The following is a 24819-nucleotide window of genomic DNA, read 5'->3' as shown; positions in this document are numbered from 1 at the left end:
ATCACAAGAGTGTGATAGGATTCAAGGGTGTAAGCCTAGGGCTTCAAATCTAGCCTCAACCTATTAAATGAGTAGAGGACCAATGTCAGGCCTCACCCCTTCAAATCCAAAGATCTCTCTGCATCATTGAGGAGAATAAGGTGAATGTAGAATAAGGAGGGAGAAGAGCCTTCAATGACCAAACTTGATCCTAGGATGGATAAAGGATGGTGTTAAGATAACCCAAGGTGTAAGCCAGCTCATAGGTTTTTGGAGTTTTTCCTTCAAACTTGGTGTTTGCACTCAGAGTGGGAATAAGTCCCTAATCCTAGAGACTTTCCTAACACCAAATTTAGCCCCATGACCTCCCCAAATTCGGTAGTAAGAACACTTCAGGATTTCAAAATTTCTAGCCTCAATCTATTAAATGAGCAGAGGACCAATGTCAGGCCTCACCCCTTCAAATCCAAAGATCTTTCTACATCATTGAGGAGAATAAGGTGAATGAAGATAAGGAGGGAGAAGAGCCTTCAATGACCAAACTTGATCCTAGGATGGACAAGGGACTGTGTTAAGATAACCCAAGGTGTAAGCCAGCTCATAGGTTTTTGGAGTTTTTCCTTCAAACTGGGTGTTTGCACTCAGAGTGGGAATTAGTCCCTAATCCTAGAGACTTTCCTAACACCAAATTTAGCTCCATGACCTCCCCAAATTCGGTAGTAAGAACACTTCAGGAATTCAAAATTTCTGCTAAGTTAATATTTCTATCCAAACTAGGTGATAGCACACAAATTAGGATTAAGCCTTAATCCCAAAACCCTTCCATGTACTGAGTTTCAGACTGAAATTAAGGTTTTTCTCCAAAATTCGATGGTTGAGCACAAAATGGGAATAAGGCTTTATTCCCAAAACCTTTCCATACACCGAGTTTTCATCAAAACCTGAATTCTCCCCCCTCAAAGTCGGTGGTTGCACACAAGATCAGATTCAAACATTAATCCTTAAAATCCTCCTAACTCCGAGTTATGGTCTAATCGGCAGGGAGATCCTAGAACTTGTCTTAGGTCCAAGTGGCACACAACAATCAATTTCTTAGCACCAAGGTGAGACGATGAATTCAAGATTGAAAAATCAATACGAATCAAGTGGTCCAAGTCTGTAAAAAGTATCAAAGTGTTTGGAAAAGTATCATGAGCACAAGCAAATTTTGCAATCAGAAATTCGGTACCTGCACAAAAATCAGGAATAGACCTTATTCCTAAGAAGTTTCCAAGTACTAAACTTTCACCAGGTCATCTCCTGTGATGACCCCTACTGTATCACCTAATGTATATTTTATTAAACACACCAATAATAATAATAGCATATATTATGGGGTCCAGTAGAAATATATAATATAAAGGAGCAATTATTAAAATAATGTTAATAGATTAAATAATGTTAATATATTGCAAAAAGAAATAAATCATTAAATATTGTTAATATATTAAATAAGGTTATTATACATAATTGATTAAACCATGTTAATGTATTTTAATATATTTAGTAATGAAGAAATGAATTGTTAAGTGAATAAAGTAAATGCTATTAATATGTTATAAGGGACTGCAAATACATCCCGATTACATCCCCCCCCTGCGGGAAGTGGTGGGACGGTAGTCGCAGCCTGGGCTGAGACCACCGTCACACCCCTTCCCGCAGAAGGGACCCGTGGAGGGATGCAACCCTTCCCCTCCACGGGGTATAAGGCAGGCGACCATGGCAAGGGAGTGGGGAGGAAGGGACGAAAACGTGAGGTCTGCAAACTGCAACTGCGAACTGCAAACGGAAACTGCAGATCGTGAACTGCTACTGCGGGCTGCGGACTGCGAACAGGTAAGCGTTATTTACTCGCCACAGGGGTATATATATATGTGTGTGGATGTGTGTGCCACACACACACACTTATATTACTAATATTCTGTCATACATAGATATATACCAATTCCTTTAACAAGAGCTATAGTAGGATAGGGATATTATCTCATGTGTATTTAGCAATGAATATAGGTATGTATGTAGAATATTTATATGTATGTAGGATCATGTAAATGTAGGCTTAATTTATGGATTGAAAAATGATAATGAATTGTAGGATGTTATATGAATAATGTGGCTATATGATGGAGGCTATTGGGACGAAATTCCCTTAGCCTAATTTAGGGATTATGATAATCCCTGGTAGGCAGTATATATTGAGTATGGATATGCATATATGTTATGGCTTGGGTGTCAAAAGCTCACCCAAGAAGAGACGGATCTGGCCGGTCCTCTTTGGTAAACTTGGATGATGAGATGCATCATCCAAGGCAAGGAATTGATCATATATGATGGTCTTCCTTGGTAGGCTTGGATGTAAGATGTTACATCCAAGACAACAATCGAATTATCCCTCGATTTCTTGGTATGGTTTAGAACCAAGATGGTTTCCAAGAAGGCGAGCATTACAACTGCCTAAGGACATGTCCCAGTACTGCACTCATATCCTTTTTATTAAATAAGAATTGAGATTAGTTTTATTTAAGTAATTGAAATTTAATTGCAAATTAGATTAGTTATATATATATTTGTTGCATTCTAACCGTTTGTTTTGTAGGACAATGATCTCTAACTAGTAGGGACATTACATCTCCAAATTCAGTAGTTGCATTAAAGATAGGAATAAGCACTGTTCCTAATATCTTTCCAAACACCAAAATTTAGACCAGAACTCCCTCAAATTTGGTGGTAGCATACCAATTAGAAGTAAAGCATTAATCCTGAACATCTTCCTAATACCAAATTTTCACTGAGTTTGCTCCTAAATTCAGATTTTGCAGTGAAAGAGAAACAAGACACTAATCCTAAAACCTGTCCTGGGACTGAATTTTACCCATAGTTTTGAGACTCTTCGTAGCACCGAGTTTCATCCAAGGTTCTTGTCTGACTTCCACAAGTCTGAGTTTTGGTCTAGGATCCTAAGCTTGTCTCAGGTCTGAGTTTCTTAGTCAGCTTCAAGGGTCCGAATTTTGTTCAAATAAGAGGTTTCACATTCTAATATCAGTCCAAGATCTGAATACTTCATGGCAAGCTTCCCAATTTGCTCCTTAGATTTGAGAGCCAATTAAGGGTCTTGGAGGAAATCAATAAAGCTTTGAGGAAAGGGTGAGAGGGATGAATGATTGAGTCCCATGAATGTGATTGATCCTTGAACTTACTTGTCTATGCAGGATGGATGACACCAAAAGGAGTTAGAGAGATGAAAATATTGAAGAGATAGATACCATCAATGGAGCAACAAAAGAGGAAATCCAGAACACAAGTTGAAGATATGATTGTGATGAAGCAGTTTCTAGAAAACGATCTAGGATGAATGACATCAGAGGAGAGCTAGTGGAGTAAAGGACTGCCCGGAGGAGCCAAGGGTTCAAGCGATTCAGATAGAGTTTCCAAGTGTGCTACATGATTACCAAGAAGAGGAAATACAAGATCAAAATTATAAAGATGATTTCTTTCTAGTGATGATCAATAGAAGCGTGCCAATCAGGAACGTGCCATAGAGATAGAGATAGAGTATTGAAGGCCACTATCACAGTCCAGAGGGTGACACTTCTAGATTTTTGGAAAATAGCGATTAATCCAATACAATCCTATAAAGATGCTATAGGAAGCATACAAAAATAGAGAAGGAACAGCTGAAGAGAGCTGGAATATGATTTGTTGTAATGGCAATTAATTTGTTGTAAAATGACAACTTTTGGGCCCAGTTTAATACAATACAAGAAAAGCCAAAAGTTAGATATTCATCCAATTGCCATTTTTTTTTTTGTGACAAAAGATGTTATTTTGCTAGGCGGTCATTTTTTGTCTTGTAGTGAGAGTAGTTGGAAAGTATTTGAAAAGTGGTTGAAGGCTATTGAGATCATTAACTAAAAGTTGTTAGGGTTTCTAGAGGGCAAATCTGGGCCATTGAATGGATTATATCTTGGCCTTTGATTGAAAATGTAAAATCTATAAAAGGCCAATGCCTCTCTCATTGTAAGGGGTAGAAAGTTAGAAATTAGAATTAGAGTTAGTAGTAGTAGCCAACAAGTAGATTTAGAAGTAGAGTAGGGATTGTTGAACAAAGATTGTTGTAATAGCAGTTGAAGCAAATGAATAAAGCATTGAAGTATGGTGTTTTGCTTGTTGCCTTCTCCTGTTTGCATGGTTTCTTTCATCAAATTACTTGAAGTTCAGTGATTCTAATGGTAAAGTACAAGGATATTTGATCGATTTCTGGTTCATACCATTGGGGATTTGTTGATCGTAAGTCCTTGTGCATGGTTAGTCTGAGCATATTATTGCTCTTAGTAATATTGTGGATGTTTGTTTTGATTGTGCTAGAATTGGGTATCCAAATGAATGTTCATGATCTAAAAATCTTTTTTTTTCTTTTTCTTTTGAAGATCGCACAATTTTTGTGGCATTGTGAGTTTATCTATGGTTAAGCAGGAATCAGGTTCATGAGAAATCTGTCTATGTACAACATCAAATGTTACTATCATTGTCCCTGGTTTCTCCAAATCGTATCCCTTTGCTTTTTATTTTAATCAGTTTGAGAAGTGAAGCATCAATAAGATTGCCATATCAAATGCAAACCAGCTTGGTAGACACGTAAGTCCCTTTGTGATTAACAACAAATCACATCATCATTGAGTTATCCTAAGTTTATTCAGGACTTGACACTAGAAACCTTGAGGTTGTCTTGTTTGGACAGTCAGAAGGCATACAAGATATCCTTATTCAAGAGATTAGGATATACTCAGTGTATTTTATTCTGCATTGACGGAAGTACAAACTTTCCCATTAACAAAGTGCAGATCTGATAAGACAACAATGAGAAGGCATGACCCTTTAAATGGATGTGTCTTTTCCAAGAGATGCGTCTCCTCAATAAAATAGGAGAGTATACAATGATATGGAATGAAGAGAGGAGGAAGGAAAAACACGCAAGCACAATCACACCAAAGAAGACATTCAATAGATCGAAGAAGAAATAATTCTAATAAAGGAATTTTAGATTGAACCTCTAGTCATCCAACAACAAATACTTCAGAGGAGTTAATTTCAGATTAGGCTTAAAACAACAATGTAATATTATTTTCAGATCTGCCCTTCTCAACACTTTATACTCTCACAACCGTTTGTGGTATATATATACATGTTGCTTATGCATAATAATAATGCTCAAGTGTATGATTATATGATAGAATATAAGATATGCTTGATTGTTTGAAATCCACCTTGTAGGAAGGGATTGTTGGAATCACCGCTGCCGTTACGCCAAAAGCTCGAGCTATCAACGAATGGGAGAGCGGCCAGAGACAAGGATCCACGAGAGGCAGGAGGAAGCACATGTCGCGAATCCTGAAGGAGGTGCTGACCAAGTCAACAATCTCCCCCTTAGCACCGATTGAAGCTTCCACACCGACGGAATGAAGGAGGCCTCGTGGGATTCGAACTCGTAACCCAGTGCTCTGATACCAATTGTTGGAATTACCGTTGCCATTACGCCAAAGGCTTGAGCTATCAACGAACGGGAGAGCGACTAGAGACAAGGATCCATGAGAGGCAGGAGGAAGCACATGTCGCGAATCCTTAAGGAGGTGCTGACCAAGTCAACAGGGCCTGAGGTGGAAGAGAAAGGGGTTTGAGAGGGCTAAGTAAGTAGGCTGTTCTAGAGTTGACTATAATGGCTCTTAGAACTAGAGGGCACTTACGTAGAAGAGCCAAGGAACCCACTTATGACCTCTGCCCAACTTCGCAATGATGGCACTTGTCGTTAGGAGGATTAGACATTGATAGGGAAAGCAGGTACAAGCAACTCACTAAGTAGGCCACCTCGGTGGGTGTCCATATTGATCGCCAACCTAGGCCAAGAGGGCTCTGACATTCACTCCACTCTTGGGCTTAGTGTAGGAATGGCTTTGGGCGGAGCTATTTGTTGATGTGGATAAAGTCGTATCGCTACAACTCTATCCGGCCAACACAAAATAGAATTTACTAGTTGAGTATCCTATCCTCTCTTGAAATAAGGAAATCCCTAATGCTATTTAGATTGATCACTGGGGCTAACCTCAATGTTTCGATTGTCAGATCATGACTGCAGGATAACTCAGCGGTCTGATGTGTTTTGCTGGATACACAAAGGGGACTTACGGTTAGCTAGAATCGGTTCTGTTTGTACAGGTTCCCTAAGACTCTATGGTCTTGATTCCATTAGATTTTACCTTTAACATGATGTTGTTTGGGCTTCAATTTTGATAAAGAAAGGAAAAAAGGGAAAGGAAAAGAGAGAGAAAATATCTAATTAATCTACCTAAGATAGCATATTCAGAAAAATAGACAGAAACCTTAAAAAAACCAGATTTAACATTATCAACTTATAAAGCACAATGCTGTAAAATCTAGTGCTATCTTCGAAGGGAGTTGGATTTTCATGTTATTAAACATAAATGCAGAATCAGATGTCCATTCATTTGATGTTTAACAACCGAACAAAAACATATAAATTGGTTTAGACTAACCATGCAAGAGGAAATGGCAATCAGCCAATCCTTAATGGTATGAAGACTAAGATTTCTATCAAATATGATCCTAAAAATACTATCTGAAATCAAAATACATAACAAGAAAATTAAAAGGTCAAGAAGGAGACCATGCACTCACAAGGAAACAAGACAACTTTAATATCCATTAGTTTTGCACAAATTTCGCCAGAGTTTCAACAACAATCTTAAACTTCTTACAAAATGAGGGAGAAACCATCCCTTATATAGATTTTCAAAATGGATGAATGGCCAAGATCTATTCTTACAAGTGGCCCAGATTCATCCTACAAAATATGGCTGCTCATATCTATTAATGAGGAACAAAATATCCCCCACTAACTACCAACTAACTAAATAACTACCAACTACCCAACATAAAGTTGCTCTCCAAAAAGTGCACTTGCACAGAGCTCAAAATCTGCAATGACTTTGGGTAGTTTAAAAGAAGCTTTGACTTGGAAAAGTGCATTTGCAATTTAAAAGAAACAAATATTTTTAGGAAAGCACTTTTTCCTTTCCCGAGGTAGATTCTTTCACCAAAAATTCAACTTCCTCGCGCAAGTACCCTTTCCAGATGTCCCGGTTTGCCATGTACTTTTCCGGAACATATTCTTGAAACCTTATGCAAACAGGGAACAACTCCTTGTTAGAGGGAAAAGGAGGATTGCACATTTTGAACCATGTGCCCTCTAGATGAGTGTTCACTATCCTCAGCTGCTTGCGTCAATCTGATTGATGATCCCCAAAACGCAGTATTTCTACGTGCGGCTTGCTGCTTGCTGATGCATTCTATGTCTTTCACAGAGTATGTAGTTTTATCGGCCCTCAAACTGGCATTCCATTGTGACACCACATCAACATCCCCCATGGTATCCTTCCAGCCAATGACCAATGCCTTAAGGATATCTTCACCAATGCTCTCAATACCAGACAAGTCCTTGCATTCCGTTGAAGTTATTCTGACGATGTCCACCATGTCCATCTTCATGCTAACAATCCAGAACCACTCCTTGAAAGTATTAATGTCATAGGGATCCAGGATAGTATGTAGTATGGGAATCTGAGCGTGAGTCCAGAAAAGAGCCCTCATGAGTGGTTGAGCCATGCCAATTGTCTCCTGGATTTTGGCGTACTCTTTCTTTACCTCCACCATCTTTAGCCGGGCTGAATGTATTTTGAGTGTTATTTCAAATACATCATCGATGTTTCTCTTTCCTCTTGCCTTAATGCCCCAGATTCATTCTCTGGTTGCTTTGGTGGTGTCACGCACTCCTTCAAATTCAGCTGTAGTTTTTTGTGCTAATGCCAATGGGGGAATATGTGACTCAGTAGTATGTTGCAGTGGTCTTAACAGGTGGTCTATGTATCCCTCGGCTTGCTCAACACGAGCTTGGTTGCTCTCCCTATCGGGATGGATGTGATGCTATAATCGGCTAATGCAACCTGATCTGCTAGTTTATCTGTAGGTGGGGCAGCAATATGAATCGTCCGATTCCTTTGCTCATCTTTGGTAATCCTGGAGTAAGTTCTTGGCTTTTTCTTTCCTTTAGCTTTTATTTCCCCTATTTGAGAGAAGATATCCTCTAGGTTAATCGGTGACTTGACAGTTGCTTTACGCTGTGCTCGAGCTATCAACCAGTCATGAGGGATGGTCTGTCCAGACGTGACTACCAAATCCCCACTTTGTTCTTTGGATGCCTTAGTCGATTCACTACCCATCCGCAATTGATCGGACATAGGAGGATTGGGTGCAGTATCTCGTCCTTTACTCATCGTTGAGTTTTCTCCCACTTCACTGAGCAACTGATGTGTAGCTTCTAGCAGTGGCTGCTCCTCAGTTCTACTGGGTTCTTGGGTTCTATCTTCTTCTTTTTCTCCCTCAACTGTGGTATCATCCTTGTTGCCACCTTCCTCTTGCTGCAATTCATGTCTGCTCCCTTGTGTGGGCTCTTGTTTGTCAGCCCCTTGATCTGGTGCAATATCTCCATCCTTGACCTGATTTTCAGGTCCCTCCTAACCAATGATCTGTGCCTTTGTTTCATGCTCACTTTGCGTATGTGGATCATTTGCTTCTGATGCAATTGGATCATTTTGTGGAGGTGGAGTTGGTAGGTGATCAAGCTCAACTACATCATCCTCCGAACTGGGGTCCTTGGATGAGGTAGTAACTTCTGGCCTCTTGATCGATATCTTTTCCCTTCTTGTCCTTTTTGAGGTCTGGGTTCCCCTACTGGCCCTTGCCTTCTTTCTTTTCTTTTCAGGTTTTTCAACCTCCTCTCTTGGTGCACTTGATGTTCCCTCGTCCTTTGAAGACTGGGAATCTAGACTACCTATCATATTATAGGTAAATTAGGATCCCTCATGGGTTAGCCTCTCTATTTGCTGGGCTAGTTAGTTGTCTGTATATCTTCTTGGACCCTCCATGACGGCTTTGAAGTCCATGATTGGGTCCTGAAACCAATCAATGGTTGGCGGGAGGTCTTTGGCTACCTCGAACTCCTGAGCTTGCAAGCAGTTCCCATAGTCCTTCACCTGATCTAGGATTTGGCGGTACTCATAAAATTGCATTTGTTGAACACTTAAGCTTGAGTATTCTCGCCGATGGACCTCAAAGTCATCTGAACAATTGCTCTAGTAGTCCTCTATGGACGCCTTAGCCCTGTAATGCCTGCCATAGGCCTTTCCCAATCCAGTAGGATCGAAGCACTTCTTGGGGAAGTGCTCTTGTAAGCAATATGACGCCAGTTCGTCGAATGATTCCTCGACTTGCACATAATTCTTGAAGTGCACATCAAGGTTACCTATGATCATAGGGAATGTGAATCCCGACTGTTTTCTGTCCTTGAGTATGCTGCCTTCTAGGTGTGCCTGTCTTGCAACTTCCATGAGGACCAATCTCTCTGATGGGTAACGGGGAAGTCGATACAGTGTTCCCTCAAAGCCTGGTATTTTGATGTAGGAGAATCTAGGGAACTGAATGAACCATGCACCATACTTCCGAATCAGTGTGGTAGCATGTTTTGATAGTCTTGTGTGCAACCCTCCTTGCATTAACTTGACCATGCGCATTGTAAAAGCGTCATTTACATGCTCATACTGACCAATTGCATATGCAATGTTGTTCTTCTCTCTTTGAGTTATGTCATAGTAATGTAGCTGAGGGTAGCAGTCATACAGTTTCACCTGATTTGGCCCATTCCCAATCTCACCCCTTTTGATCAATCCTGGGAGCGGTTGGTGCCGAGCAAACATATAGACTAAGTAAGAGGTCATGGTGAAGTGCCTTTTCTCCTCAAGCTCAACCAGCTGTGTATGAATGTTATTGCTGATCATCTGAGCCCAGTCAAACTTAGCCTTCCCACTGAAGACTTTCTCGGTAAAATAAAACATCCATTCCTCAAATAGGTTGGAGTGGGGAAGTTCCATGACCCGACTAAGCAAGGTAACCATGTCCCCATATTTGTTGTTAAACTCGCTTTGCGGGTCTTTTTGCCAATCCTAATGCTCGGGGCTTTTCTTTCTTTAAACCATTCTTCATTTATCAGTGTTTTGCACTGACTAGGATTCATATCATAAGCAATTTGGGCTTCATCAATGGTTACTACAGTGGCGCGCTTAGGAAGCGGGATATCAAATGTTTCTCCAATAGCCTCAGGTGTGAAGTTAGCCATCACCATCCCTTTTACCACCACTAATCTGGTTTTCGGCTGGTAATGCTTAGCGGCTTCAACCACAAGCTCATAATTTTGCACAGTCAGTGGGAAACCAGCAGCTTGAGCAATACCACTCTCCAACATCCGTTTGGGTTTGCCGTATGCATTGGGAGAGTACACCCTGTTTTTGAAGTCCTGAATGTCTGTGTCCGAGGTCAGTATCCCCTATATTGTCCCAAATATTTTGGACTTTTGATTCTTTGATTACTCCCCCTTGATACTGATATTTCATTTTCTTGAGCTTGCGAGGGATGTCAACTCTGGAGGTTTGCGATGCCTCTAGAGCGTCGGGTGCTTTTGAAGACTTTGCTGCCAATTTAGGTATTTATCCTGCACATCTGGACATGGATTACGAGGAAAGCCTTAATGTGAAAATATGGGTTAGTAATGCCCATAGACGCTATTAGCACGAGAAATTATTTAAATAGCCACACAATTTTGAAATTTGAAAGCTTTTGAAACAGGCTTTTTAAACAACTTTAATTCTGCGTTTTAAATACGATCGGGACACTAAAAATTGGTTGGTTCTTTGTTTAGTTGGCCTAAGCAAATTTTGAAAATGTTGCTCTCTATGCTGTTGAAAGGTTGAAAGTTGAAACAGTTAACCGGATAGTGTGAATGAGCTCTTAAGTTTTCGGTTTTGTTTCGCGCTGATTGTTTTAAAGATGATCATGCACGCTTGAACCGTTTCCGGAGAGATGATTTTATGCATTTATTTTCAAACTTGTTTGCCCTGTTGGATATTAAGGTGAGATTCAAACGTTTCAGGGGCATTTAGAAGGATGCTTAAGTTGTTTAGGTTAGGCTTGAAGTCTCTAAAGCTCGACAATTTTGAAATTCCAATTTGGAGGGTCGATTTGGCAAAGGACCATGAATTGTTTGGATGCTTAGCTTTCAAAAAAAAATCCAATTTGAATTTTTCTTTGTAGATTAAAACCCTAGGTTTTAGATATGATCAGTTGCATAAATTTAAGCCATTCGGGAGGAGAAAATCGAACTAACCTGGCGTTTTGCTTTCAAACGACTCTAAAATCTTTATTTAGTTTCGGCTTTGGAGGACTCCCAATTCTGACTGACTTTGGCAAAAAAATGAAGATGCACTGTGCAATTCTTACCCTATGGAGACTTTCACTTCATCTTTGGCTTAAAGTTCCCTTGGTGCGATTTTTCAAACTTCACTTTATTTCGGTTTGAATGACTTCTTCACGCGATTTGTGTTTGCTCTTGTCTGATTTCGGCTCAAATGGCCGAAATGCGAGCTTGAAAGCTATTCGTCTAAACAATTCCTTCTGCACGATTTTGGTCTTTTGTTGGTGTGATGGAAGTCTTTGAAGACTTTCAACGGAATAAGAGTTTTTGCGACTAGAATGCAAGACTTTTGCCCTCTGTGAGAAACTCGAGAATTTATGAGAAAATGATCCCGACTAAATGAAGTCCAAAATCGCGATTTGTTTTGAATGATTTTAGCATTTAGAAGACTCTGGCGTGATTTTGAACTTCAGTCAGTTTCGGCTTGGAAAGGGATTTCGCAAGCTTCAACTTAAAGAAACTTTCAGCCTCTAAGCCGATTTTGTGCGAATGGGGTCTCTTTTACTGATTTCGGCTCAAAAGAAACTTTTGTGAGTTTATTCACTTTCGGCCCATGGGGTCGTTTTGCAAACTTGACACGATGACTCTGTAGCCGATTTATTAACTTCGTTCATTTCTTCCTTTTCGGCCTTGGAGCGCTTTTTGCATGATTGGTTTTGATCCGTCAATTTCGGCCTATAGATGATTTTGCAAGATTACCATTCTTGGCAATTTGGCTCCTACGATCAAAATGCGAAATTTTGCTTTACTTGGTTTTGGCTTAAAACTTTTTGCGTAACTTGGGCGACTTTGAACCGTATCTCACATTTCAGCCTTGGAGGTCGATTTGTGAGCTTCACCTTTTCTTTCGACCTTGGAATGATTTTGGGGTCTTTATCTAGCATTTTGGCCTTTTAGGCCGGATTTCCCTTTTGAGTCTCTCATTTTGGCCCTTGAGGCCGAATTTAACTTTAGAGGCCGAATTTTGAGAGATTAGTTTTAAATAACTTGCTCACAAGTTATGACGCCTTGCCAATATTTGCGATTTTTACTTTAAGGCTCTCTATTCATCTTCCCTTTGCAAACAAAATCGTGGTCATCTTTTAAGGTGTGAGTTCTCTGGGATTTAGGACACATCATCTTCTCAATGCTCAAACTCCTAACTGTTGCATCTTTTCTGCGAATCTACGTAGACCTCCTACTCGGGACCTCAGTGAGGACGCGACAAAAAACCGAGAATGGGGGGGGGGACCCTGTTGGTGACGGGAAGTGTATGCAAGGCACAACACTATCATGTCTCTTCCTCCAAAACCTAATATGCATGTATAATAATATTATGGATTGTAATTGAGTGCAATGTGATCTTGTCTAACCCTAGTAATTAAATATACATATATTGTATATGTTTCTTATGCTATGATTGCAGGATTCAAATTCAGAATCACATTATTTAAAGAGATTTTACTTGGTAGGATGTAACCCTAACCGTAATTTGTTGCAATTGCGATTCTAGGGCAAATTCTAGGGCAAATTAGGAAGGGGACATTACAAATGGTATCGGAGCATGATCCTGCCATCTTGCAGGGTAAAGATGAATTGATAAATCATTCTAGTCAATTCGAAGGTATCTAACAATATGTGTATTCGTGAGTATGCTCTGTGTTTGCATATATCCATGTGTATGCTTCATGTTTTCATGTGTATACTCTGTGTTTGGTTTAGATCTGATGTATTTCCAGCATGTCTATCTTGTTAGCACAAGTTGACACAACCAAGATAATGAAAGAAACATCACTTGGTGTAGAACCACCAATTCCCAAATTATCTTAGTCTACAAAAGAAGCTAATTACATCACAAGAAAGATTATAAATTCTCAAAGGTTGATTTGGGGGATACTCATATTGGTAAATGACTTAGTTTGAGAAAATTAAAACTGACATTGCTTGAGGACAAGCAATCTTGGGGGGGGGCGCGGATTGTAATGTCTCCACTTTGAAATAGAATTTAATAATAAATAATATTAATAAAATTAAAATAGAAAGAATAAAAAATAAAAAGTAAATAAAAATATAAAATAATATAACTAAATATAATTAAAATTTAATCAAGTTAATGAATGGTCAAAAGTCATGAAATGAAAAGTTGTGATTCCCTCAAACATGAGATATAAGAGGGAGAAGAGAACCTCATTTGAGTGGGGAATACAGAAAGGATTAGAAGCGCAGATCTGATTTAAATAAGAAGTGCAGATTTGATAAGACAACAATGAGAAGGCATGACCCTTTAAATGAATATCTCTTGTCTCCTCAATAAAATAGGATAGTATAAAAGAATATGGAATGAAGAGAGGAGGAAGGAAAAACACCCAAGCACAATCACACCAAAGAAGACATTCGACATACTGAAGAATAAATAATTCTAATAAAGGAAATAAAGGAATTTTAGATCAAGCCTTTAGTCATCTAACAACAAATACATCAAAGGAGTTAATCTTCAGATCAGGCTTAAAACAGCAGTCTGATATTATTTTGAGATCTGCCCTTCTCAGCACTCTATACTCTCACAACCGTTTGTGGTATATATATACATGTTGCTTATGCATAATAGATAATGCTCAAGTGTATGCTCATATGATAGAATATAAGAAATGCTCGATTGTCTGAAATCCATCTTGTAGGAAGGGCCTGAGGTGTAAGCAAAAGGGGTTTAAGAGGGCTAAGTAAGTAAGCTGTCCTAGAATTGACCATAATGGCTCCTAGGACCAGAGGGCACTTACGCAGAAGAGCCGAGGAACCCACTTACGACGTCAACCCAACTCCGCAATGATGGCACTTGTTAGGAGGATGAGACATTGATAGGGAAAGGAGCTACAAGCAACCCACTCAGTATGCCACCTTGATGGATGCCCATATTGATTGCCCACCTAGGCCAAGATGGCTTTGACATTCACTCCACTCTTGGGCTTAGTGTAGAAATGGCTTCGGGCAGAGCTACCATGTTTCTTCCTCAAAAGCTTAATATGCATGTATAATAATATTTAGGATAGTAGTTGAATGCAATGTGATCTTGTCTAACCCTAGTAATTAATATACACATATTGTATACGTTTCTTATGCTATGATTGCAGGATTCAAATTTAGGATCACATTATTTAAAGAGATATTTTACTTGGTAAGATGTAACCCTAACCCTAATTTGTTGCAATTGTGATTCTAGGGCAAATTAGGAAGGGGACATTACAATTTCATAATCCAAGGTAGATTTACCTTATTAATTCTTTCTATAATTCATGTAGACTATTTTTTGAGTCCGATTGACCCATTTTTGGTTATTTGTGGACAAAAATATAATTTATCTTTCTTTTTTCTTCTTGGATCCCTACCAAAAGGTAAATGACATTATCTTCTTCTTCACCAACTATAGGAGAAAAGATTATGTTCAAGATTTTGCATAGAAAACTTCTATTTTGTCCTCCTTCAAATTGTTGGCCAAGGAAAAAATTCGTCTTCTATTGGTTGAATATATCTGATTTTCAACTTTTTATTTTTCACATAATCTTTGTTCTTTCGGTCCTTCAATTTTTTCATTTGCCCTAAAAATGGGCTAAAACAATTGCTCTTTTTTTGGGTGCACTTGAAATGTGTTAAAAATAGTGCAGCTATATAAAAGCAGTTGAAATTGGCCAAAACATTTGCTATTCCATTTGTTTGCACTTGAAATGGGCTATTTTGTTTGTTTGTTTGCATTTGCAATCAGCTAAAAAAGATTGTTCTTTTCCATTTGCATTTGTAATTACCTTTAATATTTTTTTTTAATTTTTCTTTTATACCACTATTTTGTTTTGCATTTGAAATTAGTTAAATTTATACACTTAAATTTGTTTTAAGGATTTTTTATTTAACTTCTTTTTTTTTCCTATGGCCAAGATGAGTTATGCTAGTGATCACAATGAAGGTGGGCATGATAGAATAGAAGAAATGAGTGGTGGAAAGGTGGAGGCAAGGCTGAGACAGGGAAGAGTTGATGACGGTCAAATTGAAAGTTCAGTTTTGAGAGCTTTTCATTTTAATTGCTCATCAAAGATTCCCTTGTATTTTAATGGGCCATTCATCATGAGAAATCTTTTGTGGTAGTTTGGAATAACCATTGACATAAACAAGGCACATAATTCAGGAGGGAGTTAGCAGTGGAAGCGTAACATACTAGTCTTGAATGGAAGGGCATCAGTACTAGAGTTAATGGACACCTTTTGCATATTATATTAAAGGGGTTGGTGTTTGTAATGAACTCACAGTTGAAGAGAGGGCTGAAATGATTTGGTTGTATAATGTAATGTTTCTCCAAGTTTTTAGGATGGGGAGATGAGAGACTGCAAAAAATTTCCAAAATTTTGGAGATGGTATTGGCAAAAGAAAAGAAAATTACAAAGGGAGAAAACAAAGGCAACTTCAACAACCTTCCTTTCGATGTGACAAACAATTCTTATTGAGAGAATTTGGTAATTGCATTGACAATTGTAGGAAAAGGTTACAAGGCACCTTCTTGCAAAGACTTACGTGGGCAATTTGTAAATTTATGTTAATTTAAAATAATTTAAAATTTATATTGAATTTTAGGCTTAATTTATATTGAATTTAGGTTACATTTTTTGTAACATTAAAATTTGTACTTTCACTTTGTACTTGTAGGTCATCCACAAATGCAACCAAACAAACAAAGCTAATAGTGGAAGATCAAAAGAAGCCATGGAGAGAATATCGCTGCATTATTCTTTTAGATGGGTGGACAGATGGGGAAAACTGCACCATTATCTATTTTTGGTTAGCTTCAAATGGCGAGGTGTTTTTTTGAAACTGATTGATGCCAATAACAAAGTAAAAAAATGCAAAAACTTTGTTTCTAGTGTTGGAGGAAGTTGTCATGAAGGTGGGCATAGAAAATGTGGTACAAATCATTACTAATAATGTAACAACATATTGGCAACTGGGAGATTGCTCCAAGACAAGCATTAGACACTCTTTTGGACACTTTTGTGCAACACATTTCCTTAAGCTTCTTTTGGAGGATATAGGCAAACTTGATTAGGTGAGAGTAGCTATAGATGATGCAAGAAGCATAACAAATTTGTCTACAATCACCTTTGGATTCTTAATTTGATTAGAGATTGTACCCAAAGGAAAGATTTGGTGTGAGTGGGTGTCACAAGGTTTGCAATGATTTTCCTAATGTTGCAAAGCATTATTGGTTTGTTGACTTCTTTGAAATAGATGTTTTTGAGTCAAGAATGTCTAAAATCATCGTATTTAAAGAAGCTTGGAGGAGAGAGGGTTGCAAGCATAGTCTTTGACAACCTTTTTGCAAAAAAAGCTATAGAGATCATGAAGGTAACCTCAAAACTTTGATTTTAAATTCAAACTGATTATTTTATGTTTTAATTTAAATCTTTCATTATAAATTTGTAACTTCAATCTTTTTTGTATCGGTAATTGGTAGGTGTTGAAGCCTTTGGTTAGAGTTCTCCATTTGGTAGATGGGGATCGAAGCCCAGTGGATTATATTTATGAGGTCATGGATAGAGCCAAAGGGTCCATCTCAAATTATTACAATGGGGACAACCTTTGATTTGATCCTATTTGGGAGATCATTGATCAAAGGTGGAACAATCAACTCTACCAACCCATCCATGCAACGAGGTACTTCCTCAACACTCATTTTTTCCATTTAGAATCTAGATAGCTTCTCAAATCCTAATTGAAAGGTTATGAAGGGCCTCACAACATGCATTCAGAGGATGACATCCTAGATTGAGGTGAGAGATCTCATCATTCAGGAATTTTATAGTTAAAGGAATGGAAGGGGCTGGCTCTTTTCTTTGGAGCTAGCTATCTGAGGAAGAACCATTTAGGCACTAGGTAATAAAATTTGGAGTCTTTATATCACATGCATCTTATAAGTTAAAAATTTCGAATTTACAACTTATGATAATTTGAAAAATATGGTTTGATTTTTCTAACTTTTAAATATTTTATTTTTAGATTCTTGGTGGATAGATTAGGGTGCAAATACCCCAAATCTCCAATGATTTGCCCTCCATGTTTTGTGCCAATCTTGTAATGCATCTAGTTGTGAGTGCAATTGGAGCTTGTTTGAGGCCATTTACATGAAAAGGAGGAACAAATTAGCTCAAAAACGCTTCAAAGACCTTGTCTTTGTGCAATGCAACCTTCGGCTTCACACAAGAAGGGTAAAGGAAAAATCATAGGAACTCATTAGTTTGGATGAGATTGATCCTCATAGCCATTGGACAGGTCAAGATGCGCAACTTCCATTGTGTTATGAAGATAAGATTCTTAATTTTGAGAGGTAGGCATTGGAAGATGTGGGCACAGCAGTAGATATAGGATTAGTTGACATTAATGAGGTTCAGGAGGAGCCATGCAGGATGGAGGTTGAGCCACGACCTTCTACGCCAAGCGAGGAGCCACAATAGACTTCAAGGATTAGAATGCTAACCTCTTCCCAAGTTTTCACTAGATTAGGGAAGAGGAAGATGTAAAATGTTGTATTTTCTTTTTGTAATATGTAATTTATGAATTATGATGGTGATTTTTAAAGGCAATCATCATAGATTCATAATAGTTATCGGTTAGCTATAGTATCAGCCATTAGCATTCCGGATGATGATGTGATTTTGTACTCAATTTGTATTCAAATTATTAAATTAATCAAATTTAATAGAAAACACTTTTGTACTAATTTATGGACTCCTTGGATACATCTTGTCATTGAAAATTGACAAAAATATTGTGTTCTTAAAAACATTTAAGCAAGCTTTTAAGTTGCTGAGTTCACTTTTGCCAACAATGCGTTGAACAACTAACTTAGAATTTAGAATATGCTTTGAATAACTAATCTCAATGAGGTTGTAGAGGTCTTACAAGCATAGGCCAAAAGTAATAAGGAAGAAGCCTTCACGAGATACAAGTGGTTTATATCTAATGTGTTGGATGGTATGCACTATACCATCGTGAGGAAATATTTTTGTGTACTAACAAAGCGACTGTACATGGAAGTTAGCTATGGAATGCCCAACTTCACCTTAAACAAGTTTGATCTAGGAATAATGACAAAAGTGGTTTCCATGAACTTGTGTTTGACCTAAACCATCAAAGTAATGGAACCTAAAATGGGGAGGGAAAGAGCGTCATGTGTGTGGATAGTTACCTTAGTTTTATCATATTTGTTTTTGTGGAACCCATTGATGTAGAGGATTTCTTTTATTGTAACATTAACCTTGCTAGCAGGGTCAATGAGTACACCTTTAATGGTCTTCTCATTGAAATGAGCAGGTATATAGAGGGGTCTATCCTCTGTGTCAATGAGCAAGTCATTGGAAGAAAAGGATATGATAGGCATATTGATTCTTGCGCTTGGGGTAATTGGTATGGACATTAATCATGTTTACCATGTCTGCAATTGCATGTTTACCAGATGTAGAAGTAGAAAGATCAATTGAAATAAAGTTAGTAGAATGTGATGGTAAAGGGTTTGTGTAAAATTGTAAATTTTGGTTTGGTTTTGCAACCTACTTGTTAGCACTTTATTTTTTATCGTGTATTTGGATAGACCTTGTGTCGATGTGATCTTGCACGAGATTTCAAAGACATATACACGATGAAATCGATCAAAGGTTTTTGGGTCATATGAAGTCAATAAAGGTTGATTGGTTGGAAGTAGTTTGATTGACGAAAGTGTAATCATATTATCTTTTAAAAGTTTTTGCATTATGCTATATAATGACTCAAACAACTTTGTAAATTGCCTGCACTTCTAAGGTACTACAACTGAGACATCAGAAGCTTGAGATGTACTAGTTACACATGTTTGTTAAAGAATTTATTTCTTTTGTGGTTAGTGGATGAAGCGGCACCACTTTGTCTATTAGAGTGAGTCAACGAGGATGATCCCCCATACTAACTTTCAGACTGATAGTAGTCATGTAGAGTGGTGCACAAATGAGCGAAAGAATTATACTTCAGTAACAATATTTTATCTTGTTCAATGAACACTCTCTATACATCTGAATTAGGGAGCTCATAGGGAATTTGTGAGAATAATGATTGACTTACCAACTGCAAGTATTTATGTAGAGCGGTGCACAAATGAGCGAAAGAATTATACTTCACTAACAATATCTTATCTTGGAGGGTTGATTTTAGGTATTCGATGAGCACTCTCTGTACATCTGAATCAAGCACACAAAGAATTTGTGATAATAATGATTGATATTGAAAAATATATTCAAAAATTTTCTTAGTAGGTTCCTACTTTCAATGAGCGATGCTAGTGAATGTGACCTGCAGTCTAATGTTCGCTTGAAAATGTTGGAGAAATTGATTGATCAGTTATTCAAATGTATGCATTGATTTAATAGGGAGTGAGCAAAATCAATCTAAAGCGGTATCTTTTAGAGATTGTGGGAATAATTTTGCTAACAAGGCATCTTGGAACAAAAAATCATTGCATAATGCAGTGAAAGCAGAGATATGGCTTCTGAGGGTATTCTTTTCCATTGTATTCTTCGAATCTAGGTGCCTCAAAGCGTTGTGGGGGAGGTGTAGAAAGAATATGTAATGTTAGCGGACTATGCCAATAATATGGGGTGATTAATGGTTGCAAGGAGATGCTGGTTATATTGACAAGTTGGCTTAGGAATTGGCCTATGTTTTGCATTAGCTGGTTTAGAACAGTGAAAATGGTTTGCATATGAATAGTGGGAGTTTGTGAAGTAGCAACTATAGATGCAATGGATACAAAAGGCTGAGAGACACCAAGATCTATTTTGAGTAAACCAGAAGAACAACTACCAAAAGGGACAACCACTATAGCCATAGGTGTGTTTGTCACCATATATACAATTGGTATTGCCATAGATAACTGTGTGCCAATAACATGAGATTGTCAATCTGGTGTTTGTCATAATGGAAGTATAGGATGAGACATTGTTTTGCACAATGTACACCAATCTCTTGAGAAAGCTAACTGTTTTATTGTTTGAAAGTAACATGTTATGAATTGTATTTACAAGAGGTGTTGTTTGTGTGAGAGTGTCATTATTTTAATTTTTTTTAATTATCAAGCAATTGTTCATCTAATGTTTGGATTTGTGTAAATGGAACTTTCAACGCAGCTTCATGATCTAATCCAACATCTGTAGGAGGAGATGTCCAAGATGGTGAAGGAGAATCAAGAGATATAACAGGTGGGGAAGTAGGGGAATTAGGCATCCTTGTCAAATATTGCTCTTTTGAAAAATCTAGATTAGTCTGGATGGGTGTGTTGAAAACTTGAAAGGTCTAGTTGTGACATGTTGTAATTTTGATTGCTTCTTCTTACTAATTTACTGGAATGAAGAGATTTGGTTTGGGCCGTAAAGCTCATAAGAGTATTTACCACACTCAATCTGACTATCGTTTAGACAATGAAAGAAAGAAGAGATTCCCTAAACCTTTGTAGTATGAGTCTGCTGTCAACTCTCATTCCCAAATTACATGCTCAAGGCACTTATTTATAAGCTCTCAGGGATAAAGTAAAAATAAAATATTCCCGAAAAATTACTGCTTTAAAGCACTCCTACCTTGCTGTTAAGAAAAGTGGAAATAAAAGACTTTTAAGGCAAACTAATTCTTTAAAAAATAAAGTTCCGGCCTAATTCTGGGCTCATCTATATCACTGCCGATGATGATAATTACAAAATGTGGTTCTGCTAGAAAAGTAAAGATTTTCATCACTTAAGTGATTTTTGAAAATTTAACTAACTTTCATTTGTAAACTTGTTAAATCCTCTAAAACATGGTGAACTTTGTTTAGAGCCTACAGAAGTTGTTGAAAAGCTCAGGAACATAAACTTGATGAACATTCCTTGATAATTTTGATGCTTTGAAATTGAAAACTTCACCCTCAACAATATTTTGATTGATTCCTCCATTTTGATGATAACTCGAAGTCTGAAAGAGGAGCTCCTCTTCACTGCCCCAGTGCTTTGGTATTCAAAATCTGAACAAGTACCCTGGTGGAGATAAAAACAATGCTAGCGAGAGATGAAAGCCTCATATAGGACTGCAAGCAAAAGGCAAAAAATGAAGGAGAAATTGAAAAGTATGTTGCTATTCGTGAAAACCTGTCCAAAAGATGTTGAAACTTGCCCATACAGACCTGTGAAAGTATGAAGAAAATGCCTCAATTCTATTCAGAACAGCAGATAGGAGTTTACTTTTGAAGCTTGAAAGGGAATTATTCTTGATATATAAGGATTTTCTGCTTTTGTTCTTGCTTTAAAGCTGATTAAATGTATAACATAAAACATTGACTTGGATGCCGATTTCTGATAACTACTTTTATGCTTGGTGCAAATCACTAATCTGTTTGCCCTTTTTCTAGGTGCTGAGCAGAACTCTGAGGTTAATCAACTTTAAAATGGGACCTAAATGATTTAAGTTGCCTTATTGCCACTGTGGTGGAGTTTCATAATTCTTTCACTACCTTTTTGGATTTAAGGTGGAACTATTTGGTGGCAAAGACACTTCCAAAAGGTGCCTTCTTTTATGGCACTATTTTATAATGCATTCCCAGCCATTAATCACTTGATGCCTTGCCACTCCGTAGGCATTGTAACCTTGTCTTATGACCAAAAAAATAGCATTACATGCTAGGCATGTTTACTTATTTTGCTGCCACCTTGAGTACAATTTTACCCCAGTTCTGCTACTCAACTTATGCACTACTTTTTGATGTTTAAACTTAATTCAGCTTGGTGCCTTTTAATCAGTGCTCTGGCCTTGCTTAGGAACCTTTTTGCATAGGAACCTTTTTGCACTTGTATTGTGATCTCCTTTAGGTGTCAATTTTGGACAACTTAATTAATTTACCTTCTTTTGATGTAGATTCTTATTGTCTTTGCCACTTTAAAGACACTGGTATAGTTGTTAAGTCATTTTGCCACTTTGAAGAAATATGGCAGGATTTTGAGAGGGCCATGCACTTCAAAATGGTGTGTTAAGGACTTATTTGCATATATTTCTGACTTGCATGTGGTTCTATATTGGCTTTGTCACCATTAAGTAGCAATTCTTTGATCAATTTTCTCCTCCTCAACACTAGTTGCAGTTTCTTTTATCTATTTGTCACCTTTCTTCATGCTTAAGGGGAACTTTGAGGTGGCTTTACCACTAGAAAAGTGGACTTCTTTAAAACTTCTCTTTGCATTTTGCCTTGTGGTGATGTTATGTTGGCATTGACACATAGATGATGTATTGGGACTTTTCTTAGCCATTCTTTAGCGTTGTTCTCAGATTGAAGTCTTTGACATTTCCCTCTCTTCTTTTCGCTACTGGAGCTAACATCAATCAAGAAACTCTTTATCTTTCACTTGGAATAGTTCAACCTTGGTCAATCTGCAAGAAATTGTTAGTTGAAAACTTAAGAGCATGACCAGACAACTTTACCCCTTGATAAGGGAAGAACTCAATTGAATTTTTTTAACACAACATGAATGACCTAATTAATGACTACAGGCTGGCCAAAGGCAATACGGAAGCCAATTTTCTTGAGAACACCATTGTCAGAATTATGGTTTATTTCCTCAATGACCTTACACAAGATCACTAGTGGAGTCTTAGCCACCAACAAAGCCTTCTGTCCTGTACCATCCTTCCCACCATTGGTTTTAGCAGATAGGGAAAAAACTGCTTCCTGATCTCCCTTAGCCTCACGTTTTGTTAGGACTGATTTGATGAGGTCTGAAATCTCTAATTTTCTATGCTATAAACTGATATTGTATTTCACAAGGTTGTAGAAAAAAAGAAGTCTGTCATGCAATCTGCTCTAACTCACTGTTGCCAGGTTCCCAAATAATTACAGAGGAGTGTCTTGGCTTACTCAGCAAGAATTGATTGGGCTTTTTGGAATTAAGATTAGGAGATTAGAAATTTTCTATTACATTATGAATCCTGCTATTATGGATCTTAAATAATTAGATATCATTTATAAAAAATGTGTTAGAGATTTATTTTATGTATATATACCCTGTCGATTCAAGAGCAGGACCTTGACAAGTGAAAGGATATCATAGAGAATAAAAGCTTCAAGGATATTTTAAGCAATGTAGTGAATGTGGATCTTAGTGTAAGACGACTGCTAGATTTTCTGTAAGTATTCCTCTCATATTTTGGAACTTTGTCTCCACATTTTGTAGTACTTGTATATTTATTATAATCCTTGAAAGCTTTTTTTTATTGTAACACTTACAGGAATATATATGTTTGGAGCGTGCAGATTTCGAGCTGTCTGTGATCTAGATCGCGATTCTGGGTTGCTTTCGCTGCGGAATTTCCGGACTGCAGTTTCATCAATTCAACGACAACCTAAGTTGGAAACTCTACGGGGTGAGGAATTCGTATTTTAGGGGTTTCTTAAGTATTGTGTTTTCTAAATCAAGGCCTAAATATATTAGAAGGGAATATAACTTCAATTATCTTATTTCTGTGAGCAATGCTTAAGGTTAAATGTGGCATTTAATGCCTCAAAGTTCATTTCATACAATTCATCTAGCATTCTGACACCTATACACTCGCCAATGTCTAAAGACTCTAAACATATATGTATTAAGAAATTAGTATGGATTTGACAAACACAGCTTGTGGAACCAGGATTGGGTCATGGAGATACCTTTTAATCTTTAAGTATTATCATTTGTGTTTTCTGCAAACTTCCAAATATATTTACATAGTCATGTCTGATTATCTATTATATGGGAATTCTTAGTGATTTTAATACAAATTACAAAAGGTTATCTTGCTTTTCATTTTTATGGGCTCCCCCACCTGGTAGGTTTTCTTAGACACTAATGCTGCCTTCCAACACATATTCCTTACGCATGATATGGTTTATATGAGACAAGCACTATGGTCAATGAACTAACCATACAAACTTCTGTACCATAGAGTTCTATGCCAAGTTTGAGGCTTATTGTAAAGAGGTTCAACAAATCGACCATTGCAGAACTTCCATTTGATGCACATAATTTACAGCATTTATTTTCCAACCTGGAAAAGAACTCTTGTAACATATTCATAGATACATTCCAATAAATGAAAATTCCCAATGCTTGAAATAGTCTCATGTAAGGTTCCTAATCGGGAACCTGAAAGATGCCGACTGGAGATGTTGGACAGCTGATTGGTGTGTTGAACTGATTTCTTTGGCCAGCGATAGATTAATTTTGGTTTTTGACGCGGTTTTAGGTTTTGATGTGTTTTTGAGAGTTTTTGAATGATGCATAATGGAAGTAAATGCAAAAATGAAATTAAGCTAATACTGAGAATTAAAATCAGACTTCTGATTTTTACAACAGCAATATAATATATATCAAGAATAACTTTTTATTTCC

General features: G+C 37.5%; 1 protein-coding gene across 3 annotated transcripts in view; it reads left to right on the top strand.

The window, feature by feature from the left end:
• Positions 1–24819, top strand: part of LOC131048855 (origin of replication complex subunit 4) — a 252659-nt gene that overhangs the window by 127717 nt on the left and 100123 nt on the right. For all 3 annotated transcript variants that reach the window (XM_057982932.2, XM_057982931.2, XM_057982930.2), the window contains 2 exons: positions 23493–23578; positions 23706–23815. In XM_057982932.2, the coding sequence (XP_057838915.2) occupies positions 23493–23578; positions 23706–23815 (196 nt within the window). The remainder of the gene's footprint in view (positions 1–23492; positions 23579–23705; positions 23816–24819) is intronic.

This window comes from Cryptomeria japonica, chromosome 1, assembly GCF_030272615.1.
Source record: "Cryptomeria japonica chromosome 1, Sugi_1.0, whole genome shotgun sequence".
NCBI classification, from domain to species: domain Eukaryota; kingdom Viridiplantae; phylum Streptophyta; class Pinopsida; order Cupressales; family Cupressaceae; genus Cryptomeria; species Cryptomeria japonica.
This window is presented reverse-complemented; position numbering and strand designations above follow the sequence as displayed.